This window comes from Emydura macquarii, unplaced genomic scaffold, assembly GCF_026122565.2.
Source record: "Emydura macquarii macquarii isolate MOO-44397 ecotype Brisbane River unplaced genomic scaffold, CSIRO-AGI_Emac_v2 contig_450, whole genome shotgun sequence".
In the NCBI taxonomy this organism is placed as follows: Eukaryota; Metazoa; Chordata; order Testudines; family Chelidae; genus Emydura; species Emydura macquarii.
The window spans coordinates 9,341,890-9,369,638 of record NW_027130587.1 but is presented as its reverse complement, the minus strand read 5'-3'; the positions used below and the strand labels follow the sequence as shown (position 1 = coordinate 9,369,638).

The following is a 27,749-nucleotide window of genomic DNA, read 5'->3' as shown; positions in this document are numbered from 1 at the left end:
CTAGCTTTGCCAAACAGATTTCATAGTTCAGGCGAGGCACATCATTTAAAGTGGTTTTAGGGGGCTGCAATGTATTTTTGACTTCTAGAGAAGCTTCGTGCGAGCTTTAGAATTGGAGGATCTGATTTCTCTCTCTTCTGGCACTAACAAGTTACATAGTTCTACTGGAATCAACCTACCTCCAGGAAAAACAGAAACAAGGCAAAAACACCCAAGGAAACTATTTAGATGTGATCTTTACATTTTCTTTCCACAGAACCATAAATAATTGATTCTTTCTGGACTGTCATTATCCATATTAGAACAATGCATTTTTGCTCTTATTGGTAGGAAAGTACATGGAAATCGGTGGTGCAAAACTGAACTCATGGAAAATTCAGTAGTTTGGAGTGAGTTTTGCTTCAAGATTTTGGGTACAAGCTCACTAAAAAAAATCTTGTATGAACCGGTGAGGGAGTACTTTCTTTACATCTTTAGTGGACAGCAGGCAGGAGGTGGGTTTGGGGGAAGGTTCTGAGCAAAAGCTCCCCAATGAAGAAGGGGGAGAGAGACAGTAGTTATGGGGAAACACCATTCAGAGTTAGAAGAAAGTGGCTCTGTCTGTGATTCTTCACTATTGCCAGAGCTGACACTAGACATAAACAGACTAAACAATTGCTTAGGGCCCTGAGTAGCTCAAGGGGGCCTCCTATTCACATTTTATTGTGTCGTGTGTGAGGGAGGCAGGGAATATTCCTGTTTAGGGCCCCCAATGGGCTAGCACCACCTCTGACTATTGCCACAGAATAAAACACCTTCTAGCTGAACCTGCTCAAAAAACGGTCTGATCCCAAGCCCATTGAAGTCAATGAAAATTCTTAGTGACTTCAATAACCCATAAAGTGTATTTTCCCTTGTTTTGTTCCAAGTGTCTGAAAATAGAATTTTAGGGCCACATTATGATCTCATTTATTGACTAGGCTATCATAGATCACTATAATCTACATCACACCAGTTTAACTGAGACAGAATCTGGTTCTTAGAACAGACATGCTAACACTTCCTGAACTGGCATCTTTTCCAAATGGCATCTCTCCATAATGCTCAGACGCACATTATTTTTTACTGTTTGATATTTTCTTTCCTGGTTTTAGTATTAGTGATAGGTTTTGAGATGTCAGAAAGAAAGTCAGTTTTTTCACTTCTCCTAATAAGCTTGCACTATGATATGGAAAACAGTTCAACTGCAGAGCAATCTCCAAAGGAAGACCCCACTTTGAGAGATTTTTCTTTGGCTTCCTAATCATTTCAGTATGCGAATTCTTGCCATTAATGATCACTCAGTGCATGTGGTCTGTTATACAGTGATTGCCACTTGAAACGATTTTCTATGTATCAGAACATACTTATTCTGGCAGGGAATATGATCTCTGGTAATGCAGTTGCCCTAAATTAAGTAATACAGACAGTGTTAGGTCTGGGTTGTATATGCCTAGTGTACTGTAAACATATAGCATAAAAAGTATCCACTTATGATCTAAAATCAGGGGTAGCCTAACAAGATACTCCACAAAAGATGTGAAATTTGGGAGATGCAATGACTAAAAGCATCCTTTGTTCCGAGGATGAGCTGGCTCAGAATCAGATTTCGCTGTTCAGCAATGGAGAAGCCAATTGTTAATTTGTTCTGCAAATCAGGTACAGATAAGAAAACAGGGAGAAAAATGTGCTAAATAATTTAACCTTCCTTCTTCAGGTTACAACATTTTATTTAAAATAGTTTAAACAAATACTTAAAAAAAAAAAAAGAAAAAAAAGGAGAAGAAGAAGACATGACTGAATCTGCAGTATTGTGTGCAGTCAATAGACAGTCTTTAAAAAAGTCATCTTCTTTCAAGGAGAAATAATATAGTGAAAAACAACAGCCTGCCTCCCATTCTGGAAATAATCACACTTCTAGTAAGTAATCCATCATTCCAAGATCCTCATTCTTTCAAGTAATTATTTAGAGTTCACAGTTTATTAATTTGACAGTGCATCTCATCTACATAGTATGCTAAAAAGCTTACATTTAATCAGAAAATCAGCACCACGGCTTGCTGAACAATGGCACCTTCTCTCACTCCTTTGATTTAACTGATTTCAACAGGCTTATGAAGGTCCTTTATTTATATGCAGGTAGTGCAAGTCAATGCAAAACACATTAACTAATCTTAAATGTCACATTGGCTAGTTATAGACCTGGGCAAACTATTCACAAGGAATAATTTATCCAATGTTTTTAGCCCCATTTTTCTGCTTATGAATTATCAGTGAGCAGACTGATTTTTATAAAAAAAAGTTGCTTATGTATAATTGTTTGATGAGCACTTTATGCTAACATATGGTAGCCTAGAGGTATATTATTAGTTGTATTACAGTTGTACCTGGGCACCCCATCATGGACCAGGATCCCATTACACTCGACACTGTACATACACAGAACAGTATTATGACCCTTGCTCCAAACAGCTTACAAGCTAAGTAAGAGTAGTAGTTAATAGTAGGGTAGTTCATGGACTCTTCATTTTAACTATGTATTCAACTGTTCTTATTTGCAGTTTGTGCGTAGTTGCTTCAATTACATGGTATTGTTTCAGCTCCTTGATCTGATGACTTAAACTTCATAAAAATGGGAATGAGCACTGTTGGTGCAAATAATACTTGTGAATAAATACCCTTGATCACCAGCAAATAAGAGAAGGTTACTCACCTAGTGCAGTAACCGAGGTTCTTCGAGATGTGTGTTCCTGTGGGTGCTCCACTCCAGCTGTCTGGCGCGCCCTCGCGTCTGGATCGGAGATATTCATCAGCAGTGTCCGCTCGGGTCGCACATGCGCAGCCTGTCTCACGACGCCCTCAACGCCGACCCCCTCTGTTCCTTCTCTACCATGGAGCAATAATAAGAACGGGCTCCGAAGTAGAGGGAAGGAGGAGAGGTAGTGGAGCACCCACAGGGACACACATCTCGAAGAACCTCAGTTACTGCACGAGGTAAGTAACCTTCTCTTCTTCAAATGGTGTCACTGTGGCTGCTCCACTCCAGATGACTATGGAGCAGTGTCCCTCATTAAGCGGAGGGAACTTCAGAGTTGTTGTGGTCTATGGATGATAGCACAATTAGGGCTACATTTTTGCAGACTGCAGATGGATGCGGATCCAAATTTTATATCCAGAGCCATGCAAATCTGCAGATATCCATGGACCATTTTTGTAGGTCATGGATAGGATGCAAATACAAATTTTGTATCTACACAGGGCTCTACCTATAGAGGTGCAACCTATTATCATCATCATCATCAATCTCAAGATCAAAAGGAACATTCAATTCTAGTAGGACTGATCGTTTAATTTAATCACCATCCGTGAAAATTAATTGAAAGAACTAGCAAATATGAAAACAGATGCCTAAAGTCTGCTCAAATGCTAAGGGAAAATACAGCTTTAGACACTTTATTAAATCATTACTGCCCAAGAGGATTATTATTATTGTCACAGGTAGGCAGGCTCATGCATCTTACTGAGACCTTGAGAATGGAATGCTTTAATGTCAACAACTTCATTTTATCTGTAATATTTGTGCTTTAGCAATTAGAGCACAGTCCCATTTTGCCAATGAAACAGTTTCACCAGGGCTCACCGACCAGATGATAAAAGACTGATGACATGATTATACATCCACATATCATCCAGTGCTCTCTTAGGCCCTGTCTACATGGTGTCTTAGTGCACACCAGCTGGGATGTAAATTCTAGTGTGCACCAGCATGTCGCACTAAGTGATCCATGTCTATCTTGTTAGTGCACACTTAAAAGTTCCTTAGTGAGTGCTGACGTAGTCCCATTTCAGACAATGTTACATTAATGTGCACTGGGGAACTTTTAGTGTGCGTCAGTAGGGTCCAGTTAGTGTGCTACACACTGGCACACACTACAATTTACATCTCAGCTAGTGTGCACTAACGCACGGTGTAGGCAAGTCCTTAGCATCCATCAGTCTATCTGCAGGGGAGGGCTAAAAAGAGAGTAACAGAGTGAAATGAAAAAGCAGGCCTTCCGATTCACACATTTAGGTTCCACCTTGGCTAAGACCTCTAAAAGTTAAACAGGGGTCTGCCTTACACAGTTCCAGGATTGGGTCCTTAGTTTCCATTGACTAGAAATTCTTCAACACTCTCAACAAAATGGGCCTGAACTGTAAAGTTTGGTTCTAGATATGAACTTTTCCTAATTTCAGTGGCATCCAGATCTGGCATTTTGGTTGTTTACTACCTCTAGCTATTTGATGTGGCAGTTCTCTAATGACTTAAGAACAATCCTAGGGAACCAAATATTTAAATCTTTACTGTCTGTCTTTCCATGGGAAAATTCCACTGAAGGCAATGCTAATTGAAGGGAACAAGAAGTTTGCAGAATAAAGGCTGCCTAAGGGTTCAGGATTTGGCTCAACAAAAATTCTAAGGATTCTTTCTCCGTGAGATCCGCAAAACAAACCGAGTTGGGGAAAAACTGTTCCCACAGTTTTCTGCATACAACATATTTAACTGGTGCCTGGGGAAAAGTGTTCTTCCTCCTGCTTTTTACATGTGCAAAACTCAAAAGCACACAGCTGGACAGATTTTGCTGAATCTGTCAACAACAACAAAATTTCCTCTTGGCTGAGACCAAGGAATGGGCAACTTTAGGCCAAAAGCTTTTTCGGTGAACAGCCAAAAAGGCAGAATTTTAATGAAAATTACATTTTAATATTAACTACAGTGGTCACTTACTGCTCCTGCAGAAACATAAAACTGTGTATATGTTCACAGTAAAGTAGGTTAGCTCATTCTTTAATGTAGAAATATTTCATTGCTTTACTAATTTCTATTGTAGTAAATCTACAACATACAGCAACTTCAAGGCAAACTATCAAAAAAGATATTTTTGCCTCATCAATTTAGATGTTCAGGGTATAGGAGAGGATCCTTTCATGAATACATCCCTATTTTCTTAAAAGCCTTCTTGTCTTTCAAAGGGGGAGAGTGAAAGTGGGTGGAGTAATAGCTTTATTGGGCCAAATTCTGTTGGTGAGAGAGAGGAGACAAGTTTTCGAGCTTACATGAAACTCTTCTTCAGGTCTGGGAAAGGTACTCAGAGTGTCACAGCTAAGTACAAGGTGCAATAGATTGTTTAGAGCTGGCTGGAGGAGAGAGAAGAGGTGTCCTCCACCATCATGAAAGCAAATACAGCAATTCCTCAAAGGTCTTCTACCTCTTCTGGTACTTCCTCTCTCCAACAAAGCTAGAGTCCAATCCATCAATACCACTGGACCTCTCTGACCCCTCTTGGGTGTGAGGTTTCTCCCTCTCCATCCTGTTCTCAGGTTGTTCACTCGCAGGGCTGGGGGTCCTGATCCTTGCAAGGGACTAATCCTGCCTCCTGCCGCTATACCTCTTTTGCTCCATTCCTTCTCCAACCTCTCCTCCCAGGAAAGGACTTCAACCCATCCTCTCCTCTGAGCCTCCTCCCGAGTGATGTGAATTTATTCACGTTCCTCCCTCAGCCTGACTACACCCACCCCAGCTGTACCACCTGAGTTCCCAGGCTCCCTTTAACTCTTTCTCTGCTTGTGGGGGTTTATATACCCCATCATAGACAAGAACAGGGAAGCATTTTAAATATCTAAGGTCCTAATCCTGGAATGAGGTGTATGGGAAGATCTCTGTATCTGTGTAGAGCAGTGCTTAATTTGTAATGAAATAGGGGCCAGGGCTCAAGAAATTAGGTCCTGGGGCTCAAGCAATTTTTTAACTTTTATAACTGATGCAGCAAGCCAAGAGGGGCCAGGGCTATGAACTGCCAAGCCTAGAAGTGCCAGGGCTGAGCCCCGGCAAGCCCTGGCACAAATTAGGCACTGACGTAGTGCCCTACTGACTTCATTGGAGCTCCGTGCAGGTGCCACCTGAGTGAATCTCATTGCAGGACTACGCAAGCTCTGAGGTACAAAGAGTCTACAAGATATCAGATAAATGCTGCAAACAGGATATGGTAGCTGAGGCCTGCCCTGCCCTGAGTAATTAACACACGGAGGGAGACCTGCTTTCTTGGAAAACAGAATTAGGGAGATAAATGAATCATCAGGTTGAAACAGAACGTTTGCACTAAATAAAATAAGTAAATAGGTCAGTAAGTTAAAAAGACAGAATGTCTGAGCCAAGTAAGATAAGAGGGAGAACACCCAGGGAAATATTTACTATGGACTAGATAACAAGGGACAAAAAAAGTTAGGAATGTAGACATGAGGTAAAGAGGAAGTCGAAACATGGCCAGTGCGTGGACAAAGCATGCGGTACAGGGATTGGTTTCTCCTAAGTAACCAAACCAATCCTAAAATGTATGATGCAGTGTATAATAAATGCAATGAGATGTGAAAATGTATATAAAGAGAGAGAGTTTCTGTGCAACTTGGAAGCTGTGATGCACTCTGCATCCAGCTCCCCACCTCTGGATTTGAGTCTGATCAATTCAGCGTAGCACTGCTGTATGCCAAATAAAGATACCGGAGTGATGAAGTCTGGAATCGAACTGAGTTCCTGGGATGCCGAGTGAAAAGAGGACTCAGAGGGAATCCCAACAGATCTAACATAGGGACAATTGCAGTCAAATATATTACATTGGTATTAGGAATGATAAACCAAGAACTAAAGAAGCAGCAGGCAGGCACACAGGTGAGCAAGTCCATACACAGAGCTTGGGGTAGCACCCTTATACACAACAAAGACTAGCTCTTATATAAGTAGGTACTTAAGATATGTAGAGTGAATGCTTGTCTACACGGTGGGGTAATGTGCTTTGTGGGGGTGTGATTTGTAAAGTGTGTTATTGTGCCTCACATTCATTGGGTCAGAAGAGCCTATTGAGGCACTAAAGGTTCCCTAGTGCACTTTAACGTAGTACATTTGAAACACAGCATGTTGGTCCGCTTTAGAAATCACACCTTGGTAGAGCACATTACCACTCCATGTAGACAAGCCCTAAGTGTCATGTTGCTCCTCTGGAAGACTGAAATCAGTTTACATGTTTGTTGTTTTAGATATTGTGAGTAGCAAGTCTGCTGAGACTTCTTTTCCTTGAACTGGACTTGAGATACTTAGATATGGTCTATGTTTTTCTCCACATCTCGTATTGACTTGATTTTTTTCTAGTAACGTTTCAATCATGCAGCTCTTTTTTGTGAGCCACAGAAGGGTAATGATGCATTCCCTAGAGGCTGCTGTTGAGATTTTATATTGGTGTAATTGCAGGTGTATTTATTTCCCAGAACATGTTGGATTTTTACTCAAACTGAACATTGAAAGTATTTTTTTAATCTATTGGGTATGTGATAAACTGAAATGTTAGGGTTTAGACATCCCAGAAACAGTTTGCTTGTTGACCTCTTTGCCTGGAACCTCTCCATAACACAACTCTCTATCTGTGTGAATACTTCTTGTAGTTTCAGATTAGCACGCATTTTTATGGCACAGTTAATACCCTCTAAAGAGGTTTAAAATAAAAATGCTGACACACTACCCCTGGCTGCAGAACAGGAGTGCCAAATGTGGTACTCTTATAAATTGCATTTTCCCCCTTTGCACACTCTCTCTCTCTCTCTCTCTCACAGAGGAATCTCTGGTGTGGAAAAGTCAGATGATGAGCAGCAGAAGGAGAAAAGTCAAAAAAAAGCCCACGATGTTTGCAGACACCCATTACTGGTTCAGACAGACAGGTGGTGCAGCCGAGCAGAGGACACATGCCATGTGCAGCCAAGCACGCTAATCTGATTAGCAGGTTACTGAAGGGCAGAGATATAGGAAGGATGTGGGTGAAGGGTTAACAAAAAAACACAATTCCAACAGCAGACTATTTCTGCCTTGATGAAGAAATCAGTTTAGCTTTGACAGATTTGGGTCTGTAGTGCTTAACCTCCCCTGCAAAGAAATTTTGAAATTATTTGCTTTGTCAGAAGAAATCCTCACTGGTGTGCACCTTCCAAGACATATTAAGACTTAGTTGGTTCCAGGGCACAAAGGCCCCTTGAAAATCATTTGCATGTGCATTTTCTGTGCATTATGGTTTTCCCAGATTGCACAGTTATTCTGTAAATGCAGCAAACTTCCGAAATCTGGGAAAGATGTGAAGACTGGCACTTGCATGCTATGGGAATAGATGCGATATGAAAACCTAAAACAGAGAAGCCAAATTCCTCAGTGACATAAGTGGTGGGGTCACTGAGTTGGAGACAGGTGCATTGCAAGTTGCACAGATTTGGCATTCAGTGTAAAATAAGGGTGCCTTAAAATAGAGGGGGCAGAAAGGGATTGCAGCAAAGAAGGGAACCAAGAGGCGAGTATAAGACAAAGCAATTCTTCCCTCTGATTTGGGCCCAAACTTCTTCCCACTGATTCCTGTGGCTTCTGATTCACTTGATACTTTCCTGTTACTTTTATCTTGTATCCAGATGCTTGGAACCAATGGAAAACCAGTAGCAAAAATGAGCCATTTTTATTTATTTCTAATCCTCTTTTTTTTTTTTTTTTTAAAAGGATAAGTGGCCTGTCTGTCCTCCGCCCCCACAAAAAAAAAGTTGGTGCAAAGCTAATACAGGGCATAACCACAAAGAAAAGCAGAGAGGTAGAAAGAACCCTATCTGATACAACGGATCCTGCATCACGCAGTGGGTGTGCCAGGTGCCCTCTAATGTCAATGTCTGTGTTTGCAGTAACAAATGCTTAAATGGTAACTTCAGTACACACATCTGAACATTTTTTTGTAAAGCATCAGCACAGTCCCTTCCAGGTTCCTTTTGAGATACTCGCCATTTACAAAATAGGCTTTTCATGCTTCTGTGGTGTAAGTTATCAACTATTCATTTCGCTCTCTTCTCTTTACATGATGCACGCTTGCCAAGAGCTAAATGCTTCCAATGAGAGCAATGCATTGCATGTTACTGGTCTGGAAGGGACTCTTCTTCATTTCTTTACAGTGATGTTTTCCAATAATGAAGACAGGGAGTCCAGAAACTTTCCACAACATATGGATCTTTCCAGTAGGATATTCTTTCTGCAGGATTTGAGGTTTTTCTTTTTAAGAAGAGAGTAAAAACTTCTTCAGCACCCACTGCTATCATAAAACTGTTTGTTAAAACTATTCCTAACTGGGAATGAAATATGGAAATGAAGGAAAAGCCTCATTTACACATCTAGGGGCCTGAATCAAGCCCCAGAAAAATCAATGCAAGTCTTTCCATTTCATGTATCACTGCAAAACTTTCTCACAGTTTTTCTGAGCAGAGTTCTGTGACATAGTTATAGCTAAGCTCATAAATTACAGCTAAGCTATATTATGAATGCATAATAAAATACCTACAGCATGTCATTATTTTCAGTTATATTACTACAACTGATGTTTATCTAAAACCAATCATAGCTACTGAGTGTTGGGGAAAATACATATGAAAATTTTTGTTTATAATTCTGAAAAGGGGTGGGCAGGGGAGAAGGGGACTCTATTAAGTGTCACTCTCCTGGAATGGAAAGTAAATTTTCTGTTAATGGGGGTATTTAGGAACATGTTTAACAGTGGTTGAGATTTTTGAGGACCCAGTGAATTTAGACACACAATCCCTGGTGTAACCTCCTCCTACGCAAAGTCACCCTTCAAACCCTCTGTGATGTGACTTAACCCCCATCACTTGCAAGGCAAGGGAAAGAATTCAATCACTCACGTTCTGCATGAGTATGGGGGTGAGTAACTAATTGTCTCTTGGCCAGAGGAGGCGGAGGTAGACTGAGAGGCCTCAGTTAGGAGGGAGACCACAGAGGAGGCAGGTCTCTCTGATAAAGAAAGACCCGGGCTTAGGGCTTAACAGGCAGAATGCACCAGCGACTATAGTGAGGCCTGAGAGGGGAGGAAAGGCGATTCATTTGAAGACTTGTTTGAATCTTTATTTGGACTTGTTCAGGCTATGCTGGAAGGGGTTTAGGCTTCGACGTGACTTGGCCAGAGCGTCAGGTCACAGAATACTCCGAAGGGGAGTCAGGAGAAGACTCAGACAGAGAAAGGCCAGGCCATTGCAGGTCCAAGACAGATCCCAATAGGGGCACCAGAGTTGAGGGCTCTGTGCAATGCTGGGACCAGAACTGAGGGAGTGCCCACAAGGTGACGATGCACTGTCACGCTTTCTCTTAGCTCCATCACCCACCCCAGTCACATGTTATTTGTCTTCATCTGGGAGCATTTCCCACCCACACCAAAGAATAAAAATAAATCAAATACAAAAATTCAAAACAAGCAAAAACATGCTCCCTTGTCTTCAAATAATACAATCACATAGGAAACCATTCCACCCTACCCCAGGTGACTGGTCTAAGCCACCAGAAAATGAATACAAGTATTAAATGCTACCCAACTCCTTCTAGCACTGGGGAGCAGAGAGTTAACATTCTATGCAGCTTTATCTATTGTTGAACATGCCTATGCTCTAGGAAAAAAATAACATTTATTATTTAATGGTGCTTCTTCCTCTTAAAAGGTAGTTTTCTTTTTAATGCTCGCAAATGCTGCTTTTATATTGTACAAATGCTAATCCCTGGTGAACAGCCATTTGCTAACTCTTATGTAATCTAAGCAGACAACATAACTCTTGTCAAAATACAAGACGAGACAAGACAAGACACTCTGCCTTAAATTTGGCGGAAGTAGCAGCAGATATAAATGAACAGTTTTGAAAGGCTTTGTTAAATGGCTCAGTCTCCAGGTTTTAACTGACAGCAAAATTGTTGTTGCACCGTCCCGTCCCAGAAAGGTGCATAATTGCATTAGTTTTACTAAATTTTCACAAGTCTGGATAACTTATAAACTATTAAGAAATGATGGAGTGGACTTGTTTTTTTTCACTGCAGTATTTTGGAACTTCTGCTCCTTGTTCTCGGAAGTGCAGAGATACATGAAAATGAAATTCTGGACCAGATTGTGGCCTGTCTAATGTTCCCAGGCAGGGGACAAAGGGGGCCCAAGGCATCCCAGATAGACAATTCAAATTCCATTGAATTAGACTTTATCGGCATGGCAAACTATTCAAGTGTTGCCAAAATGTAGACCTTCATACCAGGTCTGTCAAGGGCAGGTATGTCCCACTCAGGATATGGTTACACACTGTGTTTAGGATGTGAACCCATGTGTCTCAGGACAGTGCAAGGGAGAGAGAGCTGCTACTCCCCAACTTATGCAGGTGTGTGGGGAAAGGGTGAACTGGGGAAGAGAGAGGATAAAGCCCCTGCCCTCTCCAGATGCTACTGTACTAGGGCAAGAAAGTCATCAAACCCTCATTCCATGCCTCCAGAGTCAGAGGGAAACCTGGAAGCAGTATGTGATTCTCACAGTCATAGTCTGCTTCCTGGGCTGCTTTTGGAGCAGCACAACAGCAAAGCCCAATTTAGCCCTTAAAGGATGTTGAATGAGCAGAAGTTTTCCAGTCTTCTAAAGATGGCTTGGTTCAGGATTTGGGTAAAGGACAGGAAGATTCTTATTTTATTCCAATTTATTTAATTCAATGTTTACTTAATACAATCATCTGTAATAGTCAATAAAATGCTACTGAGAAACTGCAGGTGTGCGTCATAGAGTCTGATGCTGACAGGAAAGAACAACACTTCAACACATGCCAAATTCAAGATTTGCCAGGAAGTCCCCACAATGAGATGTTAAAGAATCTTCAGCTGAATTACTGGTAACTAGAATTGTGCAAACAGTCCATGAAGAATCCTTTTATGTTTTAGGCCAATCCAAAACACAGTTCAAGGTCATGGAGAGATTCACTAAGGGCTTGTCTACACTTGAAATGGTACAGCAGCACAGCTGCTGTAGTGCTTCAGTGTAGAACTACCTATATCAACAGGAGGGGTTCTCCCATCGTCATAGGTAATCCACCTCCCCTAGAGATGGTAGCTAAGTTGATGGAAGAATTCTTCCATGGAATTAGTGCTGTCTACACAGGGACTTCGGTCGGCTTAACTATACCGCTCAGGGGTGAGCGACGTATTTAAGCTTCAGAGGGGTAGCTGTGTTAGTCTGTATACAGCAAAAACAACGAGAGTCCTTAAAGACTAACAAATTTCTGCAGACATAGATTTTCGTGGGCTGCAACCCACTTCGTCAGATGCAAGGCGAAGTGGGTTGCAGCCCATGAACGCTTATGCCCGCAGTAATTTGTTAAGGTGCTACAGGACTCGTTGTTTTTGTAGCTAAGCTTAATTTTCTAGTGTAGACAAGGCCTAAAGTCCACTAGTTTTCTGCAAACTGGTATCAAGTTTCAAGTGAAAGCCACCAATTAAAGATTTTGGATGGAAATAAAACGGAACTCTGTAGTTTTACATTGGTTTGACCCCAAATTACATAAAACATTGTGGTTCTGGATGAGAAATGTAAGCTTTTGGAACTCAAGGGCTGCAAATCCACCCAAATCAAAACTGTCAGCTGGCTGAGCCATGAGTTCAGTTCTGGAGCCCAATCTCCCTAAGGTCAGAGGTGTTCCTGTCTGGCTGTTTGATCAGCCAGTCTAGCGAATAGAGGCCAGATGCAAATTTGTTTCAGGAGTGCTCAGATCCAGGAATTTGGTTTAGGCTCATCTCTTCTGCCAAGCTTTATGGAAGCAAAATGATGAAGCAAATAGGGCAACCAGCTAGGAGTCAGAAGACCTTGTTCTGTTGATATTGTGCTGAGCGACCTTGGAAAAATCACTTCATCTTTCTGTGCCTCGGTGTCCCTTCTGCAAAGATGAAAATAATGATAACTACTTGGTTTTGCTAAGGCTTTGACATCTGTGGACAAGCAATGAGCCGTTCTATTATCATCTTCAAAGTGTATGTCTTCACTGACAGCGGCAAATTTGCCACCATCAGATCGATTCTTTGGGATCGATTGAGCGGAAGTGGAGACCCGTTCAATCGATCTGGAAGTTGACCGAATAAATCCACCTCCAGAAAAAGAGTAACGCTGCATTGATGGAAAGGCATTTCCTGTTGGCGCAGTGTAGTGGGGACGCCGTGCTATTTAGAATTTAGGAAGTCGATGTGAGATACACAAGCTACTCTATCTCCTGTTGACTGCTGCTAAATTTCATGGTAAGTAGACCAGGCCAAAGTCTTTGCTCATTATGTCAAGGTCAGAGTTTGCAATGTGTTGTAAGGTTTATTGCCAGTCTTGTCTCACTACTTAAAATATTTCTAATTTTTTCTCATTGGAAAATAAACATAACTTGTATTCCTTGGAAAAAATACAGAAAATACCGTAATGTCTTTTACACATTCAATGTGTGAATGAGGCAAACACAACAAACACCTAACACAAAAGCAATGTTAAATCCAACATGCTGTGATGAATTTGTCAATTAGTGAATCTACTCCTTTTCTTCCTGCACTAGAGAGCCAGAATTCAGGTGGAGGGAGAAGGTTCCATGGCAGTTGGGAAGAAATAGGCCATAGAGATGGTGTGTCTAGAAGCACCGGTAGCAGTGTGGCACTGGGCAGAATGCCACTCAGGTGCTAAAATAGCAGCTGAAGTACCTACAGTGCTTGCCTATGAGTAGTACACCCAACCTGCTATTGAAGGCTGGTATATCACAGCACTTCAGCGACCCCATGAAGCAGGATGGATCACAATGATAAAGGATATTATCCCAGATAAACTGAACACATTTCAGAACAACATGGGGAAATCCTTAATTCACTGTTGTTGGGATACTGAGACCACAAATAGTCTTGGAAAGGCAGGGACATATTGGACTTCAAACTGACTACTCTTTTGAATTCATGGAACCATCTTAAACCTGTGATTAAATTTAAAGCATACAGACTAATCCAAAGAAGTCAGTGGGACTTCTCATGTGCTTAAAAGTTGAGAGTTTGGCTGGATCAGGGCCTATATAGCCAAAGATAGCTCACTAGACTAGCTGGACTAGTGATAGCTCACTGGACTAGCTCACCCAAACTCTTTCTTTCTGCTTCTGACAGGCATAGGGAGAAAACGTGTAGCCATGATACTGAGTCAAATCATGGGGTCCTTGGTTTTTTTTCTTTTCTATTTTAGTTCTTCCACTGCACCCGTCACCATGGTGTCTGAGTTCTGAAACAAAGCCAAAGAAGGGATGGTGCTTCTGTTGGTCAAGTCCCTGAGTCATTACAGAACTTACGGGTGGAATACAACCTGTAGTCTACTACCAAAGGGTGGGGGTGGACTCATATGTTTGGAAAACAGCAACAATTTTAAAGCTGCCAGCAAGAAAGGAAGCACAATGCACATCATAGTACAGAACTGTGGAGGATTATGGCTAACACACTCAAACCATGAACCACTACGCATCTGAACACTGTAATATAAAAATGTGCCTTGTATCTTAAATATTATTAAATAAGGCTGAGAACTCTCTCATCAATGAAGTAGCTGGGATGCAAGCATTCTCTGCTGCTTTGGAACTGCTGGAAAAGCAATGATGAGAAAGAAAACTCTGAAGTTGCAAGGAGACAAATGAGATCTCAGTGCAATGAGTTACTGGGGTTAATCACCTTTCATGTATCATGGCAACAAGTGCACTGCACGGATTAGATTAGGTATGAACTAGAAACCTTGCCTGGAATAACACCACCACCAAGGGGAAGCGAGCAAGTGTGATATTCTGATACCTTCTAATTATAGTGAACTTTGCCTATGACTGTGATTCAAAATAAGTCCCCCGGAGCAATACCTACCAAGCATAACAAGGACACACAAGACAGAAGGATAAATGCACAGGGATGCAGGACATAAAACTTCAGAAATTATTCTATTGTTGTTCTAAATACTGTACCCACAGAGCAAATCTCAAGTGATACTGCACTGAGACTAATGTATGCTGGCCTGGTCATTGACCATAGCAAGGAGAGGTGAGATTAACAAGAGGGGTTTGGAGAATTAAGCTACCAACTCTCTCACTGAATTCTGAGGGGAGTCTAACTGCCCTTTGCGCCTTTCAAAAGCTCACCTGAGATTGTTGGGATTGTAAAAACTTGGGGCAAAAGTGACCAAATAATCTGAAGATATGGCTAATAAAGGAAGGGGTATCATTATTATTGGCGGTGCCCAACATTCTCTAGACCATTTACAAAAATGTAAGATGACATAATTCCTACTTCAGAAAGCTTGGCCTATATGGAAAGTGCGTTAAGTATCACAGAAAGAGCAAACTAAATGTGAGTGGATGGGTGAAGGAAGCCACTTTTAACAAAATAAACCTTTAAGATTAATTGAACAAAAAGCCAGCTGTTGGAGCTAGTGGACATGGTTCTCCATTACGACTAAGGCCCAGATTGTCCATTGGATTTAGGCTTCTAAGGACCTAAATCTCTTTTGGAAATGAGATTTAGGCCCAGATTTTTAATGTTGCTGTGCTCAGCATTGCAATGCCTAACTGATTTAAGAGCTCAAGTGTTTTATGCCCACTTTGCTGTCACCGTGCACTGGTTTAAATTACAACACATTGTGCAGGACAACAGAAAACCACACCCAGTAGCTAACTGCAAAACGAAAGGTCAGAGAGGAGAAGATTGGCACACGAACCCTTCAGACCAAATTTATTTGCACAAAGGAAGCTTGTAACTACCTGCCAAATTCAGCAGGAGAAAGCCATTGTAAGGTAAGTGGTGATAATCACTCAAGAGGGAACTGGACATGTGTCTGGAAAAGGACTATGGATGTGCAAAGGAACTCTGGGAGCAGATGCACTCTTTAAAACTCTACTGTTTTAATATAAATTTTCAACAGTATAAAAGTTTGAGGGCAAAATATTTAAAAGGGGCCAGAGATGTTAGGTGACTAATTTGAGCCCCGAAAAAGGGATGAAGTCCTTCAGAACAAGTGTGGAGCAGGAGAGGAATTATGATCCCTCACAGTTCCTTTCCAAAGCTTCTCGTGGGGGCTGCCCCTTCTTCTGAAATTAGCCTATCATTCTAGCACTATAAGGAGAATATTTGGCTGTCAGTGTCATTCAGACTTCAAAAAATAATACTGTGCAATTATTTTGAGAAAGCTGATTAGAGGGAAATGTTATCTTGTTATTCAACATACTCCTCCTTGCATGGCTTTTTTGCTAGGGAAAAAAAAAAAAAGGAAGCAGATATGACCCAGATATCATTTTACTCCTGCTAGAACTGCAGAGTCAACACGTCTATGGACAACAGAGCTTGATTCCATTCTGTCTAGAAGCATCACGTACCAAACTATCAGCTATGTTTTAACTGCAGAGTTTTCTTTACTTGTGATGATTTAAGGGACAGAAGAAACAGGTTGAGTTTTTGTTAGAGCCCAGGTTTATGTCTGCAGTGCTGGCACTTAGAAAATAGTGTTCTGACTTACGAAAATGAACAGATCTGATCGAGAAGTCCTTGAGAAAGGACAGATATGAAACCGCACATTGCTATTTATCTAGTTACACTTTTCAGAGCGTAACTCATGTCAAATTTTCTCTTATCCTTTGTGCATTTTTTTCTAAGAAGGCAATATTCAGTTTGATTTGGGCTTGTTTTTAATGACATGTAGGACTTTGTTTTCCATTTTATGGGACAATTTGTATACCGGACATTCCAGGAACTTAAGATGAGTTGCTAGCCCATTGTAATAGTGAATGGGGGAGGAAAGGTGGATTATTGTTTCATGCATCTAGGGATATTTTAAATGGCAGTTGTACTCTGAAAAGGGATTCTGTAAAACAACATTGTGGCTTTCCAACTTTGTGGCTCAGTAATTCTGATCAAATTGCTAACAAAATGAGGTTTATCTCCCTGTCAGCCCAACAATCTCAGCCTGTGTTCTGAGATCTGGGTTCATTGTGTCTCATGCACCACGACCACAATAATAAATGTTCAGCAATTGAAATTGAACAATTCTGTAGATGATGACAGGATAGGAATCCAGCTCAACCTCCTAGGACTACACTGACTCAGCAGGGCTAACAGGAATAGCAAAAACATATCTGAGTCAGAAATACAAGCAGATCTAACTCACAATGCACAGAAGGATCAGATCTGCTGAATAAGAACGTGATACTTTTCCAGTTGTTTTCTGACCAGAACTGCATTTTCAAAGGCAAGTTAAATAATTTACACACATACACACACGCACGCGCACTCAGTGTTGGCCTCACTTTGATTCCATTCACACATACACACGCATTGTGTCGATGTAATTCTGATTCCATTGAAATTAATGGAAATTATTTACCATTAATTTTAATGGGAGCAGAGTTAGACCAGTACTGAGTGCTTTTGAAAACCCCACCCCATAGAGTATATATAGACATTAGGCCAGATTCTCCCAAGCCAGTTACGGGTGGGGTAAATCATCCCTACCCCAATCTATCTAATCCCCTGAACTCAGTAAGGTGAAACAGTGCTGCTGCTGTCACCCTGTTTTGTGGGTTTCTGCTTGGGGGGTGGGGGAGGGAAACAAGTGGGGAGCTTAATTTTTTGGCCAAAGCTTCACAGGAGATTTATCAGAGGAACTGCCTTCCCAGCCAGTGCTGCTCACTCTGGGCTCTGGAGACCCACATACCTACAGGCCCCTTAGCAGAGGGAAAGTTGTGGCTGCTTTCCACATCTGGAGCATCCCAAAGAGTGGCCCTGAGCTGGCAATTACAGTGGTGGAAGACCGGGCTGAATCTGGCTCTGTATGTACAACATTAAGTCAGTCCTTTGGCAACTCTCCAAATAGCATTCACCCGAAGACCAGTAAAAGGCTTATACATGTCAAAAGCTCAAGTGGGAATCAAGAAATGCATAGCCTGGAGTGGGACCCCTCCATGCAAGTGAATTTCATCCACAATATATTGCCTATGGTATTGGAAGAGCTAATAGGTTTTATAAAGATATGCTTAACTTTTTCCCGGCATAAAAAGAATATTGTCAGTAAAAATACTAGGCTCAAAGAGGGTGAGAATGCTCTTTTCACCCATTCTTCTATGAGTGGAGATAATGAGCAAGGACAACAAATCATTTTCTATCAGGAGAGAGAGAGCAGCATAAGCTACATGACTGCTGGCTTGCAATTTACCTTCCTTAAAAGAGAGAGCTATAAACTGCCCAAACCACTACAGCTATAATAGAAGAAAATGGTGTAAATGTCTGGCTCACAACGCATAGGAAAACTAGATTGACATTTCCTATAAAACATCCTTGAGCACCTACAGTAAATACGGTGTTGACAACAACATGGAGCAAACATTCTAAATTCACAATAGCACCAATTTCTGTGGTTAAAATAAACGTTATTCCTGATTGACTCTTTGTCAATGGTAGAAATATTTCTTTCAACCACAGAACAATAACTCTGTCTGAAGAAAAAAATCAATCTCTTAGTGCTACAAGGGGGATACCGATAGATATAAATAGCATGTGACTAAGCACATTGGTGCAGGGGAATCAGTGTGCAGTTTTATTTCTAAAGTCATGCTTCTATGATATTTTCCAAGGTTAGTCATGTTCTGTTTCTTTCTTTGCTCTGAGATAACAATATTTTTACCTGGAAATTTCCTTAGTTTAAAAAAAAAATGCTTAAAAACTCCCCACTTTCAGTAGTCCCAGTGGCTTTTGTAAGCTGCACATAGACTCTGTAGATATTGTGCGAGCCATTCAGGGTCTTCTATCGATTCTGCAAGTTATGCAGGGGTTTCCTTGTTCCTTGAAAGCAGGGAAGAAATGAACCCATTTTCATATGTGGCTTCCTCCTTCTCATTCACCAGACCAGACCACCACCAAACCCCCATTTGTGACTTGTCCTCTCCTCAGACCTCATCAGCCCCACGTGGTACCCTGTTTGCCAATCCTCGTATCATGACCATTTGCATCTGGTCTATACCCACTTTATAAAGTTTATAGCTGTTCAGTATAAACGCCTACATAGATCAGCTGATTAAGCAGATTGGACAGACTGATAGGAAAGACAAACACCGAGTGCATTAGGCCATAAAGACTTCAAAATGTATGCAATTAATATCTCATAATTCCACCCTCAACCTCCAAAAGTTGTCTAAAGCACATCTCCCCTCCGGGATCAACTGAATACATGAAATTTGGGGTCTGTATGCTAAGCCATTTGGGAGATGTGATGTACCAAAAACCAACCAAGCAAACTAAGAAATAAAATGAAGGATACATCCCAAGAATGAACACTATTAAATTGTGAACCTCCATATCTCTCAGAAGCTTTGTTTGATTTTTTCCCAGATTTTTCCCAGAAAAGTTCTAAGATCTTGCTTGTGGAATTTCAAGTGGATCAGTTTAGTTCTGGCAAAGTTAAGACTGGGTGGGTAAAAATTGCAAATCATGCTAATTATTTTCTCTTCATGCACAGTCACAGGTCTGATGAAACCTTCTGAATAAATTATGTGCTTTTCAGCCTCATATTTTTCAAAGGGATAAATGTAACAATATTTCATAACAGATGTCTCACTCAGGGGGCTGCAGCCTGTGGACAAAAAGCTGCAGAATGTCTTGTAAAATCAGCAGACATGACAGTCGCAGGAATAATACTACAATGCACACTATGTGTTGATTGGCAAGGTGTTAAAGAAAGAATTTCAGGTACGGTCCTGCCATCAGATATTCCTGCCTGTAGCCTGATTTACTATTTTAGTTCAATGAATTTCGGGTATTGTCCTGCCATGAGGTGTCTCTGTCTGTACTCAGGGTTTAGAGAGTTGAAGATCAAACATAAAGCCCAAACCAAGTACATTTAGAATGACAGCAAGCAATGCATATTGCTCAGCCAAAAGGGGATATTTTATAGTAGGTCTCTGTGTATTTGGCTAGTACTAAAGTTTTATAAAAAGAACATATAAACAAACCTGGGATATTTTAAGGCTCTGGTGGCAAATACCAACCATTCAGACTTTCCTTTCAGAAGATTAAAAACACAGCTGTGTTTATTTATCTAAACTTCTTATAACGCCCCCATTTCCATAGTAGCTGAGTGCCACCCAATATTAATATGTTTATCCTCACAACTCCCTGTGAGCTAGGGCAGTGCTATTTTCCCCATTTTACAGATGGGGACCCATGGCACAGAAAGACTAAATGACTTGCCAAGGGTTATATAGGAAGTCTATGGTAGAGCAGGGAATTGAACCTAGATCTCCTATGGCCCAGGTTAGCACCTTAAATACAGGACCATCCTTCCTCAATTCGTTCATGCACAGAACATCACAGAGAAGATTCTCTGCCGTATTCCTCTCCCTTTGCTCCTTCTACATGGCACAAATGGACCGGAGACTTGCTGCAACTTGGTACCACATGACATTTTGATTAAAAACTAGAACAGTATAAAATTAACACTGCACATATTAAAAGGATTAAAAACAGGCTAACTGATAGGTCTCAATATGTAATTGTAAATAGGGAATTGTCATCAAGCACATGTTTTTCCAGTAGAGTCCTGCAGAGATTGGCCCTAGTCTATTTAGCATTTTTAATCTACAATCTGGAACAAAACATAAAATCATTACTGATAATGTTTGCAGATGACTCAAAAATTGGGGGAATGGGTAATTAATGAAGAGGACAGGTCACTGATTCAGAGTGATTTGGATCAGTTGGTAAACCGGCCACAAACAAACAATATGCCTTTGAATACAGCTAAATGTATACCTCTAGGAACAAAAAATGTAGGCCATACATGCAGGACGGGGGACTCTATCCTAGGAAGCAACGACTCTGAAAAAGATCTGGGGGTCATGGTGGATAATCACCTGGGCATAAGCTCCCAATGTGACATTATGGCCAAAACTGCTAATGCAATCCTGGGATGCATAAGCAGGGGAATCTTGAATAGGAGTGAAGAGGTTATTTTACTTTTGTATTTGGCACTGGTGCAACCACTGATAGAATACAACGTCCAGTTCTTGTGCTCACAATTCGAGAAGAATGTTGATAAACTGGAGAGAGTTTACAGAAGAGCCATGAGAATGATTAAAGGATTAGAAAACTTGCTGTATAGTGATAGAGTCGATCTATTTCATTTAACAAAGAGAAGGTTAAGGGGTGACTTGCTTATAGTTTATAAGTATCTATACAGGGAACAAATATTTAATAATGAGGTCTTCAACATAGCCAAGAAAGAGCTAACACAATCCAGAGGCTGGAAGTTGAAGCTAGACAAATTCAGAGTGGAAATAAGACATACGTTTTTGACAATGAGGATAATTAACCATTGGAACCATTTATCAAGGGTCATGGTGGATTCTCCATCACTGACAATTTTGAAATGAAGATTGGATGTTTTTTTAAAAGATCTGCAGTAGGAATTATTATAGGGAAGTTCTATGGTATGTATTATATAGGAGGTCAGACCAGATGATCACAATTGTCTCTTCCGGCCTTGGAATTTATGAACTCTCGAGCTAGACTTTCCTCAGCATGGAGAAACTCAATGGAAGCTGAGATATTAGCTGCTTTAAAAAATCCAGCCAGAATTCTTTATTTTATTCCTAGTAAAGAGTGAGAGATTACCTTAATTTTATGCAAAACATACTCACCGAGAAAAAGATATTTGATTTTCTAAATTCAGAAATCCATGAGCTTCTCTGTGCTAAAAAGGAAATGAATTATGTATTTTTTTGCTTCTAAGGCCTGCTAACGTGTAAGCATGAGAGTGATTTTACTCATATAAATTCAGTGAGATTGTTTGTGGGTAAAATTCACCCTGTGCACAGGATCCACGTACTACTGAAGGGCCACTTAAAAACTACTTTGAGAGCTTATGTGAGAGTTAAGGGGTTCACAGTCCCTACACAGGGGTGAATTTCACCCCTCAACATATAAAGTTACTAACATGTAGGAATTGGTGCAGAATTAGAGCCTAAATTATTATTATTAATAAAACAACAACCACCCCAAAATGTTTGATTCCACCTATCTGTATACATCACCAGGAGCCAACCATTCATAATTCACTATTCTTATTGAGACCAATCCTCCACTGAATGGGTAAATTGATGCATTGTTACTGTTCTGCAGGCACAACTGCTCATTTGGATGCACACATCTGAGATAGATATGAGACATTTAGGTGACAAGTCTGGAAAATTTGACCTTTGAAATGAAAGAGAACACTTTTTCCCCCTCTAAATAAATACAAATAAATGACCAAACCAAAACTACAATTGATTAAACATGCCTGTAAAACAAACACTGAGTCATTCACTGAGCCTCAAGAAATCCTTGAATTGTACTTTTCTTAATTCTGTGACTGATTCTTACTACACAAATAAGGTGTTGGATGAATCAGCTAATAAGCATTCTGAGTTAATTGTCTTCATCAAGTGATGATTCGTATAAATGATACTATCAAAGGAGTAATAATATCCTTATTGATTAAATTAATCTCTAAAAGACAGCTCAAATGAGTTTAATTAGCAATGCATGACATTGCTGAAAACAACCTTGTAACCCCTCCCCAGGGCTTGAAATGATGGCAGCATACACAAAATAAGACTTAATACCATTGTTCAAAACAAACACCATATATAGCTTTCTGGGGCATCTCAGTAATTGTCTGTGATCAACCGTGAAAATCCATGCAACCCTCACACGCAAAGAAACAATGACATGCATATTAAAGGCAAATGGTTTCCTTGCAGTTCAAACATTCCCTAAAAACCATATCCACAAATAATTTTCATTTAAAAAAAAAAAAAAAAAAGGAGTGGAAGTTGTTGAATAGATTTTTTTTTTGCACCAAAGTTTACAAATGCAGAAGGGGTGCCATTATGGCTCCAGTTGAGTGTCTCCACTTGGCTGCCAACCACCAGACGGCCGAAAGGGAGCCCACACATTGGTTTCCTTGATGTTTTATGCCTCTAGAGCCGGGATGGAGCCCAGCCAGTCTTGGGGTGCCTAGACACACACTTGGGGCACAGACCCAGTGTCTAACACCCCCTCGTGAGAGCTGGTACATGCTATCCAGTTGCCTATCCCCATATCTTAAACACACCCTCTCCCAGAATCCCACCAAAGATGATGAGCCTTTCGGTTTACTGATTAAGTCTCTCCGGAGGCACATAGTAAGCGTAAAGCACATAACACAGACAGTTGGCACAGAATTCTAACACCCTGGCTCTTTCACCTTACAACTAAAGCACAAGGAAGCATAGATCATTTAGAAAACAATAAGCAGCTTAAATGCAATGCCCCTCAGTAGCTCACCATCCCCTTGGGAGCAGGTAAGCAGGGTTCCCTGCCTCCAAAGGCTTCTACATGCTGGGTTGCTTCTCCCTCAATTTGAGCTGGAGAAAAATGGCCCCTAGTGGAGCAACTCCTGCCCTTTTATAGATTTTATCCCCCTTTGTTGGGTGACATCCTGCTCAGCCTCCTCAGGTGTCTTTCTAGCCAAGGCTACCTCTCCTCTGACCAATCAGTTCTCCTGGGTAGGAGCCAGTCTATTTTTAGAGCTATTCAATTTCAATGGGAGGGCACTTTAAGTCAACAGCCCTCTTTTCTTATACCTTTGTCACCAGCCTTTGGAATTTCAATTCAACATGGGGGCAAACAGACAACAGAGAAGGGGAAACGAGGCTATAATTTCAAAATGGAGTTTGCAGCTTGATAAAGCTGCAGAGTTCATAATCAGACACAGAATTCTTAAGTTATATAGAGAGATTCCCCAAATCCTCAAAAGCACAGAGAAAAGTCCGTGCATGTTGAGGAGACTGGTTATTTGAGGGAATTAGGTAATGGGTTACAGATTCTCACAGGCCTATGTCACTGGACTAAATTTGTCTCCCTTAGACAATGAATGGAAAACTCTTGTTAATTTGCCATATTGCTGGCCATCTCAGGAGAGAAGCTAACGGGGTGAATGTTCCTCTCACCATTAGAGGTAATATCAGTACGATGGCTGATCAAAAATTTTCCATCAAAACTATTTTATGATGGAAAATTGGATTCGTAATGAAACTTTTTTAAAAAAAGTAAGTGTTTAAGTCCTTTCCTGAATCGAGGCTGGAACTGTGCGCATAATATACAACCCTGACATTGGTAAAGGCCCAAATCTACTTTTAAAATCAAGGGGAGTATTGATACCACTTTCAAGAGCTTTATATTAGTGAAGTGAAAATGTCCACAGAAAAGCTAACATACTCTCATAATTGCCAAACACTCAAACACATCTAGGGGTTCAATATTCTCCAGCCACAGCTGGTTGACCAACTTTGCTGTTGTCTTTGGAACTGTAGTGGAATAACCATGAAAGCTAGAATGTTAACAAAATGGTCTGCTGTGGAAGGTATTTGTTGCTAACTCTAGGGAAAGCTGATAAAAAATAAAGGCCTGGTATGCGGTAAGACCTAGTAATTGGATAACGTGATGGCAAGGAATAGCTTGAAATGAACGAATGAATGAATAAATGCTGTTGAAAACAACATCTCAGTTGCAATATGACCCTGAACTTCTTCGGACACTAACATTTTCTCTGTAAAGAACAGGTTGATAAGAATTTTTTTTTTTTAATGCTGCCTCAGGATGCGAAGGAGTTGATTTTAGGGACAGAGAGAGAATAAGCACAAGATGTGAATTCCTTCTAGAGTCACTGTAGTGAGATAAAAGGAACTACAGTAATAAAAAGAACAATCTGTACTCCATGCCAGGGCCAGATTTACCCTGCAAGCAGAACAAGAAATTGCCTAGGGTAGCAAGAAATTAGAGGAAGCAAAATGTTTAGTGGGTTTATTATTATTTAAGTGACTACAGGGTAGAAGGATGTTTTCCACCTTGTAGAGGGCAGCAAAAACCTTAGAGCCAGGGTTATCTGCAGTCCTAATGGATAATTGATACGTCAGAGTGAAACAGTTAGCTAATCTGTCAATGCTCTCCTTTTCACTAATTAGTAACAGCAGTGCAATAAACAGATTTCTTTCATTGCATTTTACATTTTATAACCATATATACTGCACACATATCTGGACATATTTATAAATCAGACTCTTTTTAAGTACATGTTCTTTTTAAATAATGGACAACATAAAAGCTTATTTTTTTTAATGTTGTTCTATTTTTTTATTATTTTTTTTAAGATCACCTTCATTTAATTGTACCATAGTATGTTTAACTTATGTTTTTGCTTGGTATCTGAGATAGTGGGGTTTGTTTTTCCCTTTGCCCTATTGTCTAATTCTGTACTTTAAAACAAATGTATATATCCACCCAGAAACATATATGATGGGTATTTTTTAGTAATATAAATATAAAACGATATTAAAATACAGCATGATTTTCAGAAACAAGGTGGAATTTGCATCATCACCAAAAAGAAAACCAATATCTTCTGACTTGTAAACTGAGCCAGTTTTGAGCTGAGTCATTGATACAGAGTAAACAAAGAACTACACAATTACTTTTTGACAACTGCCACACTTCAAAATTATTCAGCAGCCAATCAAACATTTCATATTAAGATTCACTTTAGCATTGGTTTCTGAAGGTGAATAAATGAATAGTATATGTTATAAGCATATTATAGATAGTTGTAAGCCAGGGTTAAAAACAATGAATTGGTTGGTTGGATGCTATAACATCTATAATTAATGAACCTTTTATTAAAATGTCTTAATTATTCATTAACCCTCTAGAAACCATTGAAAATGGAACCTTGATATAAAGTGCAAACCAAACCAATTGTGACAAGAGCCACCGTTCTATTGAATTTAGTAGCAAAACACCCATCGACTTCACTGTGAGCAAGACTGGGCCCAAATGGTGTAACTGTAAGCTTTACATGAAGGCCACCATTTTCAAAAGTGACTAGACATTTTATTTACATGAGGTTTTGGGTGCTCAACTTAAGACACCTTAAAGGAGGCCGATTTTCAGAAGCAAGGTGCTCACCACCGTTTGAAAATCAGGCCTTTTTAAAGTGTCACAAGTTTGGGTCCCAAATGTTTATGTACCCAAAACCACTAATTACTTGTAAAAATCTTGGCCAGAGTGTGTATATATATATATATTGTGCATGTGTGAGAGAGAGTACACACATTGGAAAAATAAAGATTAGGACTAGGGTTAGCGGGAATTTTCAAAATCTTTCAAATATAGACACTATAGCTACCTTTTAATATTTCCACAATACCCCCCCAAAATTACATCTCTGATTACTTCTTGTGCCTTGAACAGTTATCTCCCATGAAATCCTCCAAGACCAAACAGATAGGTTGAATTACTAACTAGGAGAAGAATACTTCTACTAAATACTATACCATTTCTGTCAATCTCTGAATAATGGCAACACAAAAAACGAAACAAACAAATGAGCGTGGTCACAAGAGAGTTTGATACTTCTAGACCAATGGAGTCAATTGCATACTCATGATGCAATAATTACCATATAAAGAGTGGAGTTGGGTGGCATATTTAAAGCCTTTAACTTCTATTCCCATGTTTATATGACGTTACTATTCCCCACAGCCAATAAAAATCGGTTTTATAAGTTGCTGTTGATTTTATAGCAAAGCAAATATCCTCTGGAAAATCTATGAAATAAACAATTATTTTTCATTTTTACAGCAGCACACAGTTAATTCAGTTATGAGCAAGTCTCTCACTATCAGCTCCTTAATCTAACCAATAGTACATGCTAAGCCCATGCTTGATTGTATCTCCATAGACTCTGCCACTGCAAGTTTGTTTGCAAGCATTGAAATCTTGTGTCTATGAACCACTTTGTCATATATTATAGAAACAATCAAATCATTAAACCATATAGAATATCTTTATAGTACTGAATTGAAGTTGCACTAGTAGATATTGTAACTAGGAATTTCTTGTGTAGATTTATTGCAGCAGTTACTGAAAATATGCCTCTTGATATTTCATAATTAAAGTGGTTTACACCAATTTATACATGCACTTTATTATGTGACTGTTAAATGTCTGTAAAAGATGTTTTAGTGTTCAAATCGTGTTTGTGGTATTCACAGCAAGCAGCCACATCATCTTTCATGAGATTATTTCTGTGAGAGAGACAAGCACGCTATTTTCTTCAATTGTGGATCTGATATTTAGCCTATCTACAGCTCTTGTTATCATGAACTGATATTATAGCCCTGACCCGAGGCCCACTGAAGTCAATGGAAATGCTCCCTTTAGCTTTAGCAGGCTTTGGGTAGGCCCCATATGCAAATGTTGGAGAAAGGGAGAAAATATATACTCCTAATAAGTAACTAACTATTTTCTGGACTCTTTATTGAGGGTTCCCCTTAATGTGCTCGGTTCTAATGATTTTCATCTTGTTCATGAGTTTTTAAAAAACACATTTTCAAGAAAAAAATTGCACATAACTGTAAAACTTCACAAACCTTAATTCCTAGCTCTATGTTCTCCCCTCCATATACATCCATTCCAGGATCCAGAAGACCGATTTCTCCAAAGAACTTCCTGTTTACAACAAACGAACAGCCAATCATAGCAGGTGTCCTGTAGGAAGAGAAAAAAATCAATAGAAAATGCATTATCAGAAATGTACAATTATTAGTTGTCATTTTCCTTTTTTATAAAAGGGCTGTAGGCTTATTTCATCAGTGGAAGTTACCTAATACCTAATACAAAGCCTGATCCTGATGCCACTGGAGTCTTTGGAAAAACCCCTATTGACTCCAGTGATTCCTAATAAACAAATAACAATAATATAATTCCAGAGAAG

At 40.0% G+C, this 27,749-nt stretch overlaps 1 protein-coding gene across 3 annotated transcripts in view; it reads right to left on the bottom strand.

The window, feature by feature from the left end:
- GALNT17 (polypeptide N-acetylgalactosaminyltransferase 17) overlaps nucleotides 1-27,749 on the bottom strand; it is a 235,303-nt gene that overhangs the window by 48,795 nt on the left and 158,759 nt on the right. For all 3 annotated transcript variants that reach the window (XM_067537921.1, XM_067537922.1, XM_067537923.1), the window contains exon 6: nucleotides 27,406-27,523. In XM_067537921.1, the coding sequence (XP_067394022.1) occupies nucleotides 27,406-27,523 (118 nt within the window). The remainder of the gene's footprint in view (nucleotides 1-27,405; nucleotides 27,524-27,749) is intronic.